The sequence below is a fragment of the Emydura macquarii genome, unplaced genomic scaffold (genome assembly GCF_026122565.2).
Source record: "Emydura macquarii macquarii isolate MOO-44397 ecotype Brisbane River unplaced genomic scaffold, CSIRO-AGI_Emac_v2 contig_267, whole genome shotgun sequence".
Lineage (NCBI taxonomy): Eukaryota > Metazoa > Chordata > Testudines > Chelidae > Emydura > Emydura macquarii.
This window is the reverse complement of record NW_027130404.1, coordinates 1,206,230-1,226,186: the sequence shown is the minus strand read 5'-3', so window position 1 is coordinate 1,226,186 and position 19,957 is coordinate 1,206,230. Positions and strand designations below refer to the sequence as shown.

At 42.9% G+C, this 19,957-nt stretch overlaps 1 protein-coding gene across 2 annotated transcripts in view; it reads left to right on the top strand.

The window, feature by feature from the left end:
- The first annotated feature begins 937 nt into the window (after positions 1-937).
- QRFPR (pyroglutamylated RFamide peptide receptor) overlaps positions 938-19,957 on the top strand; it is a 44,156-nt gene continuing 25,136 nt past the window's right edge. For both annotated transcript variants that reach the window (XM_067549434.1, XM_067549441.1), the window contains exon 1: positions 938-1,768. In XM_067549434.1, coding sequence (XP_067405535.1) covers positions 1,429-1,768 — 340 coding nt within the window. In that variant the 5' untranslated portion in view covers positions 938-1,428. The remainder of the gene's footprint in view (positions 1,769-19,957) is intronic.

The window sequence follows — 19,957 nt, the reverse complement described above, 5'->3', positions numbered from 1 at the left end:
TGTTTTATATTCCTTTAATTGTAAAAGAAGATGTGTCATAGACTGATTTGAAAATCTCAAGCCTTGTTTTGTGTATTTGTAATGCGGTTTATGCAAGTAGTGGATACTCCATATAAGTAGCTTTTTAATGTGGACAGGCAACTTGTTATATAAATTTCCATGACCTAGTGGTAAAAAATGAAGCTTTCACTTTGAGGGATGCACTTTTTAAAAAAATTAAATGTTCTACTGAACAGAAAAAATGAGATGAGAAGGGGAGGAGAGGAGAGAAGATCACCCAGAGACATTCTCAGAAGATATTGAAAAATATGGCATTGCACTATCTTGATTCTAGGACCATTGTTAATGTTCATACAGCCAACACAAACAAGTGACTGTGTCACACCGTAAGGGTTCACTTTTGCAGTTTGTGAAGTCCCGGGCAGGGAATCCGTTAAATGGCTGGTTTTGGGTTTTTTTCTCGGCTTATGCACTGCTCGGTGTTTTACAGAGTTTAACTTCTGGCCTGGGACGTGCAACAATAACACAAACTTCGCAAACTCATGGATGGTGATTTGACGATCGCTGTTAACCAACAGCAGCAGCAACGCGGCAAAGGCTGAAAACAAGAAACCCCGCGGGGCTAAGGCAAGGTCAGACTGCGCGGCTCAGCTCCCTCCTTTGCCCCCGGCTCCCCACAGCGCTGCCCGCCCCACGCCGCACGCTTTGAACCGCTCAGCTAGTTCACACGGGCCGCAGCCAAGCGCCACGTGCCGATTCTACGTTCGCCAGACACACTTCGCCCCCTTACAGTGAAAGCAGCAGATGCGTCCTCAGGGGAGGCTGGATTAAGCTGCTAGGGAGCCAGGGGGTGTAGGAAGGGCAGAGAAGGCGGAGGGCTCCTTTGTGCGCTGATTGGCTCCCCCAGCCGGTGCTGTTTATACACCCCCCAGGCTGAGCCGGAGTAGGAAGACGAGGGAGGGGTTTTTTTCCCCCTCATCAGCTGTGGCCGGGGCCGCTCTCAAACCCAGACGCTCCAGGTGAGCCCCGGGCCCGGCTGCGTTCACAGCAATGCCCAGCAGCCAGCGGGAGCTGCTGACTGGTCGGTTTTACCCCTCCGCTCCTTCGCCTACAGTGGTTTTCGTTCCTAGCAGCTGGGTCGCCTAAAAAGTATCTTCAGTGGTTCTTGGGCCTTTAAGGGTTACGGGTGCTCCCCCGACCGCTTGGCTGGGTGGCTAAGAGGCAGCGCCCCGTTCCCTCGCTTGCGGGAGAGCTGGAGCCGTGCAACAGGCCAAGCGCTCGTCCGCCCCCTTTCTCCTGGGGCAGGCGGGGCCAGCAGCTCCTCACCGTGCGCACGGGCCGGAGGTTCCCCTGAGACGCTGGCGTGGAGCTCGGGCTGCCGCCTGACCCCTCGCCCGGGGCGGAGAGCCGCGCTCCGGAGTCCCCGCCATGCGGTCGCTGAACATCACCCCGGAGCAGTTCGCCCGGCTGCTGCGGGAGAACAACATGACCCGCGAGCAGTTCATCGCGCTCTACGGGCTGCAGCCGCTGGTCTACATCCCGGAGCTTCCCGGCCGCACCAAGCTGGCCTTCGTGCTGGTCTGCGTGCTCATCTTCGCCCAGGCGCTCTTTGGCAACTGCCTGGTCCTCTACGTGGTGACCCGCAAGAAAGCCATGAGGACCGTCACCAACATCTTCATCTGCTCCCTGGCGCTCAGCGACCTGCTCATCGCCTTCTTCTGCATCCCCTTCACCATGCTCCAGAACATCTCCTCCAACTGGCTGGGCGGTGAGTAAGCCCCCTGCCACCACCTCTCGCTTGCTGCCCGGGGTCTCTGGATCTCCCCCTGCATGGGGAGCTCTGCATCTGCTCCTCTGCCTCACTCGCGTTCTTGTTCGGGGCGCCCGGGAGCGCCCATGTCTCTTTTCCCCCACTCCCCTGCTTGCTGGGCTTGTGCCTGTCCCATCAAGCACACCTGCTGCAATGCATCTTTGCTAGGGGGGGATGAGGGTGGGAAATGACAGGTAGATCGCTTTGGTCCCACAGGACTAAGGAATGGGTTGTGTTACTCGGGAGGATGCTACCACTTAGCACTTCTCTTCAAAGCATGGAAATGCCAGCTACTGCTTCCTTTTGTGTGTGGGAACCCAGTCTAAAGGTGACATGCAGTGTTGTTTTAGCTGTGTTGGTCTCTGCATATTAGAGAGAAGGTTGATGAGGTATTAACTTTTACTGGATCAACTTCTGTTGGGGAGAGCACAAGCTTTCCAGATTACACAGAGCTCTTCAGGTCTTTTTCTGAAAATGAGCTTTATCTGTCTCATCCACAGAAGTTGGCCCAATAAAAAATATTACCTCGCCCACCTTGTCTCTCAGGCATTTATTTAGCTGCCCTGTACTAACTGCTGGCAAAACACCTCAGTTTTTAGGTCTTATATTTTCTTGGGAAATTGTTCTCCTCTTTGCACACATGGATTGTTTTGACTGGACAGGAGACAGGGCAGTGTGTGGCAATCACCTTATGACAGGGCAGCAGTTTTCTCTTTCTGAATATCTTTACTACTAGGAGATCTGGCAACCTTACTTTATAATGCTTCATTGGTATCACTACTAGTGTGAAAGCTCTCATACTTTCATAGCTCTGAACTGATTTTTCAAAACTTTGAAAGTCTCTGTTCACAACAGATAACTTTCCTTGCTCACTCCAGAGCTGGTGGTTAAGACTACAAATGAGTAGGCATTTACTGCATTTTAGAATTAGCTCTGAACCTACCAATCTGACCCATTAACCTAAATTTACAGTATAGTCCTCATTCTGCAGAGTTTCAAGAACTAGTAGATCACATCACCATTGGACTAAATTAACAGATTGTATTCAACTTGGTACAGCTATTTCTTGAGATTCTGGTGAAAGTTGCAGTAAACAGAATTTTTTATTTGGTATTGTGATGACATGTCCCATGTGTTCTGTAGCTTTTTGTTCAAAGGATACATTCTTCCTGACAAGTGCTAAAGAGAGTCTGAGCCAAAGGTTGACGTCAGTTCCGTTGACTTAAATGGTCTTTAAATCAGGTTCTTTTTGCCTTTGTTAGCAAAAATGAGTCCTTTGGTTGATATATACAGGATATCCCAATTTGTTTGGACCTGGCCAAAGTGACTGACCAGACAAAATGAGGGGAGGAAAACCCCCTCTTCAAGTCAGCTTAGTATTCTTTAGGACAAAGTGTCTTAGTTTTTAAAGGTGTTTTACAGACTACATTTCTTTTATAAATGGCTTTTCTTTTGTTTTACAGTGCCTAGATAATATGATGAATGGGTGAAACAGGTACATTTTCACAAACTGCAGGATTTTGGAAGCTTTCACATTATGATCTGAATTTGAAATTGTCAGTTAAGTGTGGTGTACAAAGGCACTGTCTTTACGATTTACTTGCCTCTTGTGGGTGAGGGACCAAGGGCAGACTCCCATTGACTTCAGTTGTATATATTGTTGTATATATTGTTGTCATAACATAGAGCTGCAGAGATGTGCAGTTAAAGAAAAGGACAGCCGGGTGCAGGAACATGGCTAAACTATTCTGAAGAGAGAGAGAGGCTCAAATCTATGTCTCCAATCTTTTGATCATTTGATCTTGGCACACAATATGACCATTGCAAGTGAAGAAATAAAAGGGAAGTTTCTGCCATGAATGACAGCCAGAATGCTGACTACTAATGAAAGTGCATGTTGGATTTCAGAGCCTGGGGTCCAGCCTGAGCAGCAATGACTACTCTGCTGTTTATAGCCCTCTAGCACAAGCCCTGCAAGCCTGAGTCTGTTGACCCGGTCTCTGCGGCCTGGTCTACACTGACAGTGGCAGTCGGCGGGAGATATGCAAGCTATGTAGAGTAGATTACGTATTTCCTGTTGACTTCCTAACTTTTATTTACTGCGGTGTCTTCACTGTGCTGTGCTGATGGGAAATGCCCTCTGGTCAACGTAGTGTCACTCTTCTTGCAGGGCTGGATTTAAGGTATCTACCAGAGAGCACTTCCGGGATTGATTGAGCGGATCTCCACAATCGATCCCATGGCATCGATCTGGCTGTGCCGACAGTGCCGCCGGCAGTATAGACATACCCTGAGACTCTCTGTCATGGGATTTATTTATTTTTTTGCAGTGTAGATATAGACTTATTGTTGCAACAACTAAAATTTAGACACCTGGGTGCCTAGGGTAATCCACAGACTGGAGTTAGGGCACTAGATTCCTTATATCACTAAGAATGGGAAATCACTAAGAATGGGACTTATAAATGCCAGCACAATGAGGTCAAGATAGGCCATAGGAAATGCCAAGGAGAGGGGTGGGACCTATGGCTAGCCCCTGAAATGGTGCTTAGGTGCCTAATGGGAAGTCACTCCTGCTGCTTGGGATTCACAGGTGTGAACCCTTTCTTGTAGTTAGATGCCTAAGTCAGGTCAGTTCTTTTTCATAAAAATTGGTGTTGGTGTGCCTTAAGTAGCAGTTAAGTGCCTAAATCCTTTTGTGTATCTTGTCCAAGATGAGCAAAAGGTATATACAGCAGCGAATACTGTAGAGAAGGTAAATCAGGTACTTCTATTTACCCTCTCTCGCAGTACAAGGATAAGGAGATGTTCAGTGAAATTGAACGGTGATTGTTTAAAACTGATAAGAGGAAATACTTTTTTCACATTGCACAATTATTCTGTGGAGTTTATTATTAAATGATATCATTGAAATCAAGGACTTAGCAAGATCCAAAAAAGGATTAGATGTAATTTTTTTGGTGTGGCTTTACAATGTGTTGTCTCTCCCCTGTTGTGAGCAAGTTTTCACATGACAAACAAAAGGAGAAGGCGACTCAAGTCCCCGTCCTGCAACTGGATCCACATGGGTGGATACCTGCACCAGTGTGGAGTCCTATTGACTTTTATATTAATCTGCCAGGGTAGGTAGACTCGGGTAAAGGATTAGGGCCCATATGTCAAAAGCTAGTGCTGCCAAATGCACAGTGTGAACAAACACAAGGAGAGATTGAGGGAGGCTAGAAGGGAAACCAATCATGTAACCTTTAATTGTTGTCAAAATAAAATAGTGGGCAAAAGAGAAATTTAGAAAACTGTGATTTATTTATTTATTTTATTTTTTAATGTTTTAAAAAATTTATGGTGTCCCTTTAAGGATTGAGAGAGAGGATGATTCACAACCTGCATCTCTATCACTTGAGGTTTGTTACTGTGAAAAATGAGGTTGTCATGAAGATGGTAGCATTGCAAAAGATCAACCTCTGAGAAACTGGGAAGTGGCTTTCCCCACCCCTGGAACTTTTTTGTTTATTTACTTTCTTCTGCTTATCCATGTATCAACCTACGTTTTTGGGTCTCTGACAAAAGCCAACTTATATATAGGCGTTATTCTGCAGTGATCTCATTTGAGAGATAGGAATGGAGAAAACAGGCATCGCTTTTACAGTTGGTAATGCACAGATATGTGCCTCACTGCTTTTTACTGTCACAACATGGCCTGCCGTTTCAGTGTGTGTGTGTGCATGCTTCAGGCTACCTTGACTGACAGCACAGTCCTTGCTGTTTGTAACCTAAGTGGACTATTCAGAAGGTCTGAGGACGGTAAACAAGCCTCGAAGCACTCTGTTAATTACATGTGGGATGTTAGTTTCCTATTTAGCATTCTGCAGCATTTCATACGGTCTTTCATTGCTAAAAGAGTTGTCCAAATTTTACTCTGAAAAGGGTGGAGTGCACTGAGCGTAATTTCCTGTTTGAATTAGTGCTGGGTCAGGCTGTTTTGTCTCTATAGCTCTTGAAAGACGTGTGTGATGGTGGACTTGACTGAATGGGCAATATTGAGAAATTATGGAATTACACGGAAATTAGGTCATTTTGAGACTGGAGTGGTAGTTGCCTTCTTTGTAATATTTAAGAGCCACATAGTAAAGACCCCCACAGGGGAATAGAACAACACAGGGCAAATAGGCCTAAGTCTCAACAAAATGCATTAAAAAAGAGTTTGAACACTAGCTGACATTGATGCAGGCTCCAAAAGAGCCTTTGAAATGATCTGGGTTACATGAGAAGAGAATGGAACAATGAGATGATGGGGTCCCTCAATAAGAGAGGATACACATATAAGGGTGTGACACACTGTACCTCAAAGCAGCATCCTGTAAACCCCATAGCCATCATTTATATATAGTTATGATACATTTCACACAAAGCATGCCATGTAAGATATCATATGGAAGGTGAAAGTCTGTTGAAGCTCTGTGTTCCGTTAAAATCTGTGTATCATTAGTGTACATCAGATTGAGATTTTGCTGTATGGTTGTTACAATATTGCTTAGTAAGTTTCTATTGCTAGCTCACCAGCAACAAAGGAGGTAATCAACAATTCTTAATCAGCGGGGGAGTTGTAATCAGGAGACTTACAATTTAATTATTTTTGTGTAAACACCACACAATGGGAATTGCTCAACTCTAGGACTCAGTTGCACAAGACCACAGCAGGAGGATTGCTCAATCTTGTGTGACTCAGCAAAGCCCACCAGGACATGTCTGGGCTAGTGTCTTCCAGGCACATGGACCAATGATATAAAATAGGGTACAATGGCATCATGCTTTATCCTTTCTCTTCCCCACACCTACACTGAAAACAACAGGAATGCTGGAAGACAGAGAGACTGGACCCAGGCTTAAGGGAGAAACCTGTATATTGAGTGAAGTTTTGAAACGACCTTCCAAGGGGAGCAGTGGGGGTGAAAAACCTAGCTGGCTTCAAGACTGAGTTTGATAAATTTATTGAAGGGATGATATGACAGCCTAATTTGGCAACTGACTGATCTTCGATTACTTAGCGGTAAATATGCCCAATGGCCTGTGAAGGGATATTAGATGAGGTGCATTCTGAGTTACTACAGAGAATTTTTTCTGGGTGTCTGTCTGGCGAGTCTTGCCTACATGCTCAGGGTTTAACAGATGGCCATATTTGTTGTTGGGAAGGAATTTTCCCCCAGGGCAGATTGGCAGAGGCCCTGGGGGTTTTTCGCCTTCCTCTGCAGCATGGGGCATAGGTCACTTGCTGGTGAATTCTCTGTACCTTGAAGTCTTTAAATCATTATTTGAGGACTTCAGTAACTCAGTCTTAGGTTGGGGTCTATTACAGGAGTGTGTGGGTGAAGTTCTGTGGCCTGTGTTGTGCAGGAGGTCAGACTAGATGATCATAATGGTCTCTTCGGACCTTATAGTGTATGACAACTGTAACATACAGTGGGATGAGAAAACTGCTTTATCTAAATACTGCCTTGTGTTATGAAGTTTACAATTTAGATATGTGCATTTCTCTTTTATTTTCTATGGTAGCTATCTCTGACCTTTTATGCCTAACACTTAAAAATCTATCTTTCTGTAGTTAATAAATCTGTTTTATATTTCACCTAAAACAGCATGTTTTGACTGAAGTGCTTGGGAAATCTCAGCTCAGTTACAAAGGTTTGTGTGTGTCCTTTCCATGTTGAGGGAGGGGTGGACTCGGTAATAAACTTACACTAGTTAGGCTTCTGACCAGGGCAAAATGATACAGTCCTGGGCTGCAAAGCTGAGAGCTGGGGAGAAGTGGCTGGTGCCTTTCTCTGTGTGATTCCAGAGTGGCTCTGGGAGAAGCATTCATGCAATCTAGCTGGGTGTGTGGCTCCACATGCTGTTATGCTGAGTGATAACAGCGCCTGGAGGGGTTTGCTGCTTGTCACTAGCAAAGCATTGAGAGAGATGGCCCAGGCTGGAGAGTTAAGAGGGCACAGCAGTACCTCAGTTTCAGGTTGTACCCTGGGGATCCCGTCACAAAGGGACATTGTAAGAGTCAGCAGAAATTGTGACATCGACATAAAGGCAGGTGTCTGAGGGTTGTCCACATCAGGAAATTTGTACTCACCAGCAACAGCAAAGGAGTTTTTGTCACCATTATCTAACCCTGTTGGAAAAAGAAAAGCAGCTTTCAAGTGCAGTGGCATACAGTGATGCTGCAGTACTACAAGCAGATGCAGGTGTCTACACATGTAGACAGTATTCCTTGGCCTAACTGCATTAAGCAATGCTGGGTGCAATCTTAGGACGTGTCTACACTACAGAGTTAAGTCGACTTAAGTTATGTCAACGATCATAAGTCGTTTAAACATTGGTTGAGCACATCTGCACACCACTCCTTTTGTCGGCAAAGCGTGTCCAGAGTCATTGCTCTTGAATCAACAGAGATGCTTTGTGGGTAGCTATGCCAATGTGCCACTTGCCATCCTCTGCCGCTGGGAGCTCTGGGAACGGATTATGGTGTATCATGGGGATGTGCTTGCTATCCTGTTATGCAGTTCTTTCCATCCCATTAGTCCATGGGCTTCTGACTTCATTTTGTGCTGTTTTTCAACAGCTCTTGTAAAGTGTGCACCCACCATCTCTGCCTGACAGCATGGATCCTGAACAGCTGCTGATTGTGGTGATGAGCATTACAAACCCAATGTGGTTGGTCCTGAAGCATTTCATGAGCTGTGAGACAGACAGTGTATTGGTGTCTGCCATGGAAACCAATAATTCAAGCTTGCTGCTGACATTCACAGAACAGCTTGCTACAGTGGACCATCAGTACTGGGCTTGGGAAACGAGCACTGAGTGGTGGGATTGAATCATGAGGCATGCATGGGAGGACAAGCAGTGGCTGCAGAACTTTCGGAGCCTAAATCCGCATTCCTGGAACTGTGTGGAGCTCACCTCAGCACAGTGGCAAAAGGACTCCAGAATGAGAGCTGTCCTCACTGCGGAAAAGTGAGTGGTGATCGCTGTGTGGAAGTTGGCATTTCCCCACTGCTGTCGGTCCGTTGCAAATCAATTTGGACTTGGAAAGTCCACCGTGGGTATTGCCATGATGGAAGTGTGCAAGGCCATTAATCTCCTGGACTATGACTCTCGGTAATGTGCAGGAAACATGCTTTGAAGCAATGGGATTCCCTAAATGAGGCAGGGTTATAGATGAAACGCATATTCCAATTTTGGCCCCTGACCATCTTGTGATGGAGTACATCAGCCAAAAGGGCTACTTCTCCATGGTCTTGCAGGTGCTGGTGGATCATTGGGGCTGTTTCACTGACAGTGCGGGGTGGTCAGGGAAGGTGCATGATACAAGCATCTTTTGGAACATTGAATGTGGTTCTTTGTCATAAGTCTTTCTTATGTCATGCTTCTTTGAAGCATAAGTCTTTCTTATATCATAGAAACTGGGTTTCAAATCTGATCTGATCTAACATTCCTATGACTGGCGTGTTAGATTAGACCAGGCTAGGAATCTACATGATCAGACCAGTGATCCATTCTGCTTAGGAAAATACAATCTAATGGGATACCTACATTTCACCCAAGATCTTCTCCCAAAAATCACCAATAAAATGGCTAATCTTTATCTCCTTATCTAGGAAAACTGTGCTCTGGACTGTTCTTATAATCAGAATTCCAAATTATAGACAAATAGCTGAATACTGAGAAACTCTGAAACTACAAGCACGATATTAAATTGAATATATTAGTTTCAGATCTGTGGGTGTAATCCTCTTTGAAAAGTAGGCTTGCCTTTTAAATGTTCTTTATTCTCAAAATATAATTAAATACCATTTTATGTCAATAGTGTCATTTAAACTACACAAACATTAGGAGAGCAAATAACTTAAAATGCCAATTAAAACCCTTTCAACTTGCATTTTTACTTGGCTAAGTGTTTTAGTAATTACAGAGTTAATTTTCCCTTTTACTTAATTGCTTTGTTAATGAATGGCTTAAACATAGCTATCAAACTAGGTGAATTTATAGATTATAGTCATCATCCATAAGGACCGAATATTTTACAGGGTTTGACAACTCAGGGTCAAAGGAAATACTAAAAATACATGAATGATAAAACTTCCAGTGACTTCAGTGAAAGCAGAATTAGGTAAAAAATGAGTGTTTTTGAAAAATCTCCCCTTTAGAATTTTATGATCAGCTCATGCCTCTTGTATAAAAGAAAAACTCTCTTTTGTCTTTATCCCTAATTTTCTTGAACTATACAAACTTGTGCTTTCTTAAGTTTTGTAAATTATTCCTTTTCTTCTTAGCATTTGGAAATGAGACATTTTTAATTCTTTCATGCTACTTTTGCATATAAGCAATGACGTTCATTCCTACAAATAAGAACAAAAAATGAATACGGTTGATTAATATTTTCCAAAGTGTTGTGCATTTAAAATTAAATTTCAGTGAGACCTTAAGGGATATGCTTATGAAATTCACTTGCTGAATTTAAAGACTCAAAAGTCCTGAAAGTCTTCTAAATAACACATTTTATGACTCTTTTAATATAAACTTTCTAAAACACAAAAAGATTGAATTTCAAGTTTATATTAATTTGAAAGAGCTCCTCACGTATTCTTAATCTTTTGTACAGCTGAATATTATTCAGTCAGTCTCTGAAATAGAAATAGATTTTTAAGAAGAAACTTCATATACTCTTAGAACAGTCTGTGCCAGGACTTTGAGAACTAAGTTTGATCAGAATTTCCAACTTGTATTGCATATGTGCAAACTGCAATACTGACTAATACCAGTTATATTCTACAATAAACCAATCAGGATTCACTGGCTTGTTTTAAAACTAACTTTACCGTCAAAAACTCTCTAAATTATTTATGACTAGATAGGCGCCATTATAATTATTGTTCCAGTTTACCTAGAGAAGAGTCAGCTATGCACATAACAGGTGTCACTCTTAGAAAACACAATGTTTACTGGAAGGTCTCCACAAGGAAAATCACCCAAAAATAGAACTAAAACTGTCTTATTGTCTCTACTTTGTTTTATCATTATTAATAAACTTTGAATGTTTGTCTAAATCATGGTGTCCTCTAAGAAATGGTGGTAACCTTTGTAACAAATAGAAGGGTCTCATCCTCGAATTTGTGTAATGAGAAACAATTATTAATTCAGCCTAACTGATCCGTTTCTCTAAACCATATAGCTATGTGATAAAACTACCTGCTACTGAATACTACTTTCATATCCACACTTAAAACTCACTTCTTCCTCACAGTCCTTTACAGGATGATCTCAGTCTCAACAGTTGTCCTATATTTCTTGTCTCTCCGTGAGATCTTCCAGGGAGCCACTTTTTCTAATATACACAAACAAATATAGGGTTATAAGTATAAGCACAAGTTTGCCAGTAAAGAAACCTTTTACAAAACTTATGAAGGGTGCCAGATTGGTATAGTTTTAGGAACAAGTCTCTATCTGCATGCACTGTGCAGCAGCATAGTACTCTGTTATGTGCCTCAAGCCTGAGCTGGGCTCCATGAAGTGGTAGTTTGATTTATAGGCCAGTTCAATTGCTTGCCTCTCTGAAAGTGCGGGTAACAATGCCACTTGTGATATGAGGCTTGATCCAAAACCCTCTGAGATCAAAGGGATCTATTAACTGCAATGGGATTTGGATTGGGCCCATGACACCTCTTTACTAATAACTAGACTGAAATCTCCAAATGCACTACATACAGCATTTAACAGCCACCAGAAGGTAACAGCTGTCATGTTGTGCTGATCTAGGCTAGAATAGAACCTGTGACCTGGAAGCAAGAAACTCCATTGTTAAATGCCTTCTGCCATCCAGCCCATCACAAAAACATTAGCTCAACCGCTTAAAAGATCAATCCCTAGACACTTTGGATTAATTTATGTGTGTTCTCTCAGCTCTAACAAACCAGTGTTTTGACTTTTGTATATTTTGCTCTGATTATAATTATTATCCCAAACAGGAAGTAATCCCAAATTATCTAATTATATTGGGATTACACAGTGATCTGTAAAATTGTCTCAGTTTTTACTTTTCAGGAAAAGGTGTAATAATTCTGAATCACACTAAATACTAAGATTTGGGGATCTCTCTTATTGCAGATGTAAAGCATCTTATAGTTTTAAGACAATAATTATAGAGTATACCATACCTAGCCTAAGAATTTAGTGATTATAACGCTTCATAGTCTATAAATTGCTTAGCAGATTTGTTCTTAGTATTTTCAGGCACCTCTTGTTCCCAAACCAATATACAACAGCAGGGAGTTTTGGAATGGCACACCATGAGGGTAGGAGAGGGGGGGAGAGAGAATGCCAGGGGAAGATATAGAATAATGGGTGATCTTACACCATCACTTACGCTTTAAAGTGCTTATAGCTTTTGTGGTTTATGGCTTGTCTATAAGAACAGTTAGCTTGGGTGTAAATCTACCCTGCCACACAATGTGATCATGTAGACCCTGCTGCCCTACACTAAAAGTTCTCTAGTGCATTTTAATCGATTCCTGTTTCAGAGCAGGGTTGATCGAAGCTAACTATTGTACTTATAGTGTGCAGCAGCAGGGTCCATGTGGACATTTAGTGCCTGTCAGAGTAGTACAGGATAAACTTCCTCCCAGCTTGCCGTGAAGTAAGTGTTCATCTTAGTAGCAATTGAGTATTGTTGCCTAGCTGCTTAAAAATTCAAGTTGTCCCTTGTACAATTCCTTATGCTGTACCATTAATTTAATTGACACTCCATGACCCTGGCAGTCTGAATATACTGTAGTCAAAATAAATATTTTTTTAATGGCAACATTTTTTCCAGTTAGGGCAGGAGACCTTTATACAGTGACAGAACTAGTTTTAGATAGATCACAGAGCCTTTTTTCCACAGCTACAACATGTGAGAGACTTGAGCTCTGTAGATGACATACTTGGGAATGAAGATGCCAGGGCTCACAGCATTCCCTATTTTTCCTAGGCAGGTCCCAATATATCATTTGACATATTTCTGTTTTCTCATTCCCTCTTTTCCTAAGAAACAAGCACCGATAGGCTGGCTATCAGCAAGTATTGAATGACCTGTTACTCATCCAAACTCTGCTCATAAATTAAGATCCACCTATGAGGTATCACATACATTAGATCCCGCAGATAGTCTAAATTAAAACTGGTTTGTAATTTCCCATGATGCAATGTGGTCTCTCCTCTGATTGAGCTGTGTGGTGCATCATGGGAAATACAGTCTGGCCAGAGAGCCTGGCCCATAGGAGTCATGAGGCACCTGAAGCAGAACTCCCATGAGACAATGTGAGGCTATAGGAAATAGAGTTTAATGTTGAACTGAAATGAAACATTTTGGTTGTGGAATATGAGAATGTTTTGTTTCTGTTGAAAATGGCAAAGATGGTGATATGCCATACACTGAAATTAGGGACCTTGCTGATCACAATCACTCAACCCATCATGATCCACGTGAGCCAACCCATAAACCACAATGCAACACTTTATTTTTGAGAAAATTAAAGAGCATAACTCTTGTGTCTAAATATACACCAGAAAAAAAAAATAGCTGTTTCATTCCATTTTGCATGAGAGACCTTTAAGGAAGCCATTTACTACGGAGATATTAGTGTGTCTTCTGCCCTGAAGTCAGATAAAAAAAGCGTACTCTGCATATGCTTAATGAGTCAGAAAGAGCTTATCAATTACAGTCTGTGATGGAGACATTCTATAGAGTGAACCACAAGGGCTTGATGAATAGCATTTAATAGAGCAGTTTAATTTTTTAAAAACTGAGACTGATGTTTATTCTACTATATTTTAGTCAAAATGACGTGAAATCTTAAACAGGCAGGTACACGAGACAGCTCAGTGATGCAGACAAGGGGATAGTGACAAGCAATAAAGATATAATGAGGTATTAAAGGAAAGAAAGCCACATTTACATTCTTCCCAGGGTGGTACCACTGGAGAGAACATTAATCACTCATTAAATAAACTGTTTATTCACTGCAGACCATAGGGATTCCTTTCGGGAACCCATGTGTCTTTTGAAAAGGGAGAAAAACGATTAGTAACTTCCATGCCTGCTAATCCTGGGGCAATAAAATTTTCTTCTGACAACACATTTGTCAGTGACCTGCTCTTCTAGTACTAAGTACATGAATGCTGCTTTTAGTAACTATTGGAACTGGTTATAGGAATGTTTCATTTAACAAAACAAAACATTTTGATAACCATTTCAATAATGTTTTAGATAAAATTTGTATTTAAAAAATTCTCCCCAAAAAAGCAAAATTCTGATTTTTTTGCAAAAAAAAAAAATTCAGTCGAGGAAAAGGTCAAATTTTATTTAAAATATTTTGCTTGAAAATTTTTGACAAATTCTACCCCAAGTGTTGTTAGACTATTAAAACAAATTCATGATTTGCCAAAGAATGAACTGAAAAAACTACAGTGTAATACCCTGCATAAAGAAAATCAAATAAAAGTAATCAGAATATGACAAAGTAGAACCAGTTAAAGCCTGTCTCTTCTTCCTTGCCTACTTTAACTTAAAAGCAAACAATACAAAAATAAAAATAATAAAGTTTCATTCACTAGTATGATATAACATCTAATATGCAGGAGCTCTAGTGATCTCTGTGTTGAGATTTTCAAAGTCCTAGAGCCTTTTGGAGTCTTCTGAATGTTGACATGAAGATTTCAGAATCATTACAGGATTAATTTTTTAACTTTTTTTAAAATGTGGTTTTATTGATATCCTATTCATACATTTTGTACATATCAGACTAATAATACACTTTGCCAAGATACTTTTTGATTCAAAATGCTCCAACTTTGCACTTGTCTAACAGTTTAAATAAAAAACTCAGACCATCAAATTACAAAGCAGAGACTCTAAGAAATTAAATGATAAAATAAAAACCACATCCCATATCACAATAATCAGAATTGCATTGTAGATTATGAAACAAATCACACAGCTAAAAACAGTTCACCACTCTATGCCAGTGACACTTGAAATTTACAAGTTCCTTTGCTTTTCCAAATCTTTAATTATTTTGCAGTGTGTGAAATCTTCAGTCTCAAACATTTTTCTATAATATGTTAGATTACTTGCTACTAAGCCACTTTTCCAATTATTTAATTATAAATCATGTGGAGCGAATGTGTGTATTCAGTAATCAGAATACATTGTTTTTTTCTCATTTCCTCAAAAACTGAAATTTATTGTTCTATTGATGTCATAATTACAGGAAGTTGTTTAAGTGTGTATACATACCTTATTTTCAGCTCATGGAAGAGCAGAAGAAGATTTAAATTGGACACTCTTTTTTCCGATCTGAATTCAATGGAAAACCTTTTTTCCTTTTATACCATGCCTCAGTCATTCTGAAGTAAGCTGCTCAATAATACTTCTTGGGTCTCCTTGTCCTGAGGCTAATTAAAATGTTTTTAATTCAAGGATTTTTAAATGCCAACAGGAAGCCAGTAGAAGGTTTTCTAATTCTTCAAAAAAATCTTGGGTATTAAATTTACTCTGTGATTCATCTTTATGTCTAATTAAAACTAGAATTCTTCTGTCAATTTACAGCAATACATAAGCAAACTGTGTAGTCCTTGTAAATTGGCTGCCTTGTGAGAGTGGTTGTCATGGATAGTGATGACAGAAATATTAGGTTGCTAGGTAAGGTAGACCTTAGAGTGCCCACTCCTCAAATCAAAAGGTCTATTTTTCTTGCTGGAAACATAACAGCAAAGGATGGGGGGAGGGATCATTCTGTCCCTGTCTTGTTCTGTTACCATTGTACTCGTTCTCATCAAGAGGAAGAGGAAAATAAAACACTGACCTTAATTGCCCCCCACACAGTTCGGGAAGCTATAAAGGGTCTGCCTGGGAATACCTGTCTCAAGAATAGCAGAGCAGAGTGCTTTGCATTGTAGTTCAGGTGATTCTGACACAGCTTTTCTTAAATGATTTCCCATGAATCGTAGAATCATAGAATATTAGAGTTGGAAGGGACCTCAGGAGGTCATCTAGTCCAACCCCCTGCTCAAAGCAGGACTAACCTCAGCTATATCATCCCAGTCAGGGCTTTGTCAAGCCTCAGTTAAAAACCTCTAAGGATGGAGATTCCACCACCTCCCTAGGTAACGCATTCCAGTGCTTCACCACCCTCCTAGTGAAAAACTTTTTCCTAATGTCCAACCTAGACCTCCCCAACTGCAACTTGAGACCGTTGCTCCTTGTTCTGTCATCTGCCACCACCGAGAACAGCCTAGCCCCATCCTCCCTGGAACCCCCTTTCAGGTAGTTAAAGGCCGCTATCAAATCCCCCCTCATTCTTCTCTTTTGCAGACTAAACAAGCCCAGTTTCCTTAGCCTCTGCTCATAAGTCCTGTGCTCCAGCCCCCTAATCATTTTTGTTGCCCTCCGCTGGACTCTCTCCAACGTGTCCACATTCTTTTTGTAGTGGGGGGCCCAAAACTGGACACAATATTCTAAATGCGGCCTCACCAATGCCGAATAGAGGGGGATAATCACTTCCCGTGACCTGCTGGCAATGCCCCTCCTAATGCAGCCCAATATGCTATTAGCCTTCTTGACAACCAGGGCACACTGCTGACTCATATCCAGCTTTTTATCCACTGTTACCCCCAGGTCCTTTTCTGCAGAGCTGCTGCCCAGCTCGTCGGTCCCCAGTCTATAGCAGTGCATGGGATTCTTCTTTCCTAAGTGGAGGACTCTGCACTTTTCTTTGTTGTACCTCATTAGATTTCTTTTGGCCCAATCCTCCAGTTTGTTTAGGTCACTCTGTATCCTATCCCTACCTTCCAGGGTATCTACCACTCCCCCCAGCTTAGTGTCATCCGCAAACTTGCTGAGGGTGCAATCTACCCCATCCTCCAGATCATTAATAAAGATGTTGAACAAAACCGGCCCCAGGACCGACCCCTGGGGCACTCCGCTTGTGACCGGTTGCCAGCTAGACATGGAGCCATTGATCACTACTCGTTGAGCCCTATGCTCTAGCCAGTTCTCTATCCATTTTATAGTCCATTCATCCAACCCATACTTCTTTAACTTGCTGATAAGAATACTGTGTGAGACAGTATCAAAAGCTTTGCTAAAGTCAAGGTATATCACATCCACCGCCTTCCCTACATCCACAGAGCCAGTCACCTCATCATAGAAAGCAATCAGGTTGGTGAGGCATGACTTTCCTTTGGTGAATCCGTGTTGACTGTTCCTGATCACCTTCCTCTCTTCCAAGTGCCTTAAAATGGATTCCTTAAGGACCTGCTCCATGATTTTTCCAGGGATTGAGGTGAGGCTGACCGGTCTGTAGTTCCCTGGATCCTCTTTCCTCCCTTTTTTGAAGATGGGCACTATATTTGCTTTTTTCCAGTCCTCAGGGACCTCCCCCTGTTGCCACGAGCTTTCAAAGATAATAGCCAATGGCTCTGAAATCACCTCAGTCAACTTCCTCAGCACCCTCGGGTGCATTGCATCTGGCCCCATGGACTTGTGTATGTCCAATCCTTCTAAATAGTCTTGAACCCGTTCCTTCAGCACTGCGGGATGTTCGCCTCCTTCCCATTCTGTGCCACCCAGTACAGCAGTCTGGGAGCTGATCTTGTCTGTGAAGACACAGGCCAAAAAAGCATTGAGTACCTCAGCTTTCTCCACATCCTCTGTCAGGATCCTGAACTCGACCATCTCATGGTCACTGCTGCCTAGGTTGCCACCCACTTCTACTTCCCCTACCAAATCTTCCCTGTTTGTGAGCAGCAGGTCAAGAGAAGCACGGCCCCTAGTTGGTTGCTCCAGCACTTGCACCAGGAAATTATCTGCGACACTCTCCAAAAACTTCCTGGATTGTTTGTGCTCTGCTGTATTGCTCTTCCAGCAGATGTCAGGGTGATTTGAAGTCCCCCATGAGAATCAGGTCCTGTGAACTGGAAACTTTCCCTAGTTGAGTAAAGAAAGCCTCATCTACCTCATCCTCCTGTCTGGTGGTCTGTAACAGACACCCACCATGACATCACGCTTATTGTTCTTGCTTCTAAGCTTAACCCAGAGACACTCAACTGACTTATTTCCAGTTTCATACTGGAGCTCAGAGCAGTCATTGTGCTCTCTTACATACAGATAAAAGGCAGCCAGCTGCAAACAGAGGGGCGGCTAACAGAAGGAGAAGGAGGGAGTTTGCCTGGGATCTGTCCGAGAGGACCCACGTAAGTGCTAAGTGAGGGGAGCAGTGTTGGGTGTGCTGTGCTAGAGGGGGGAGTTTCTGAGAGACTAGGTGTGTGACTGGTGCAAGTTACAGCTGACTGTGGGTGGGTGCTTGTGACTGGTGCAGTTACAGGGACCATTTTGGCAGTTGGGGGTTTGTCTGTTTGAGTGATTGATTGGATCCAGGTGGGGTTAATTGCGGGGGCGGGGCTTTGAGGGGTAATTGCAGGGGCGGGGCAACTGCCCCAGCCTTATAAAAGGCAGCCAGCTGCGAACCAGCTGAGCGGTGAACAGAGGGGTGGCTAACAGAAGGAGGAGGGAGTTTGCCTGGGAGTTCGCCTGTGGAGAGAGCCCACTGCAGGTTCTTGCCTTTCAGATGTTGCTGAGCAGGAAATAGAGCATCTGAGGAGGCTGTCAGAGCAAAGATATGGAGAGGGAGCGATCCGTTGTTGTCACCTGCACTGGATGTGCTATGTTTGTCTTCCTCCCACAGGATAGAGATGACTTCATCTGTACCAAGTGCAGGCTGGTTTCCTTATTGGAAGAGAAGGTTAAAGGACTAGATACCCAAATATCAACCCTGCGTTGCATTACAGAAAACGATGTCTTTCCCCATCAGGCACAGGCAGAGTGTAAGGAAGATTCAGAAAAGGCCGGGCAGGCGAAACTGAAGAACGGGGAAGAAAATTGGCAGCATGTGCCCACCCGAAGAAAGAGAACCCATGTGCCCACCATGCAGATAGAAGTAAGGAATCGTTTTCATCCTCTCTGCACAAGTACTACGGCGGAGAATGATTTGGAGGACCCTTCAGAGAGAATGGATCATAAGGAGACCAGTTTGAGCAGAAGGCAAGGGATGCATTCTCCTAGGGACGGGGGTTCCACGACCACCATTCCAAAGAGGAAGAGAAGGGTGATGGTGGTCGGGGACTCCCTCCTAAGGGGGACGGAGTCATCCATCTGCCATCCGGACCGGGAAACTAGAGAAGTGTGCTGCTTGCCTGGAGCTAGGATTACAGATGTGACAGAGAGACTGCCAAAACTTATCAAGTCCTCAGACCGCTACCCCTTCCTACTTCTCCATGTGGGCACCAATGACACTGCCAAGAATGATCTTGAGCGGATCACTGCGGACTATGTGGCTCTGGGAAAAGAGATAAAGGAGTTTGAAGCGCAAGTGGTGTTCTCATCCATCCTTCCTGTTCAGGGAGACCAATACTCCTGCCTCTTCAAAATGGAAGGGAGGAGAGAAGGATGAGGATGAGTTCCTAAGGGCCAGCATTCCACTTGTTGCCAGTCTGGGCTGAAGTAAAATCAAGATCAACCTTATAACTTCAGTCATACCAAGTAGCCTGAGTTTAAAGCACCATTAACCTCGGGTTCAATGTTTTTCTGTGCGGATGGAATGAGTGTTAGGTGAAACTCTGGGCTATAGCCTGGGCTAACTCTGCAGTGAAAACATACCCTCAGTGGCTAAAGGCTATTCATCTCTTTGCGATGGGCATTGTGGCAATCTTAAATAGTGTAAAAGCACCTAGACTGAATTAAAGTAAGATTTATTTGGAATATGAAGAGATAACATCATGTTAAAACAAAGAAATAGAATGTGTCAAATCTTGTAGGTCATTAGAGGAAACCAAGAAACCTCTGACATTTCTCAAGTGTGTCTCCTTTCCCCTCAGCCTGTTTTTGTCTCTCTCTCTGACCTTTTTATTTTGTTAGCTGCACATCTCTGCTACAGCTGTCTTATTGCACTCCTCTCTCTCCTCCCTCCCTGATTCCCTGTTACACTTTTTCAGGTTTCTTTAGAGCAACTGGCTTGATGTACCAGACTCCCACCACATCATGGTGAACTCTGCTACCGCCCAAAATAA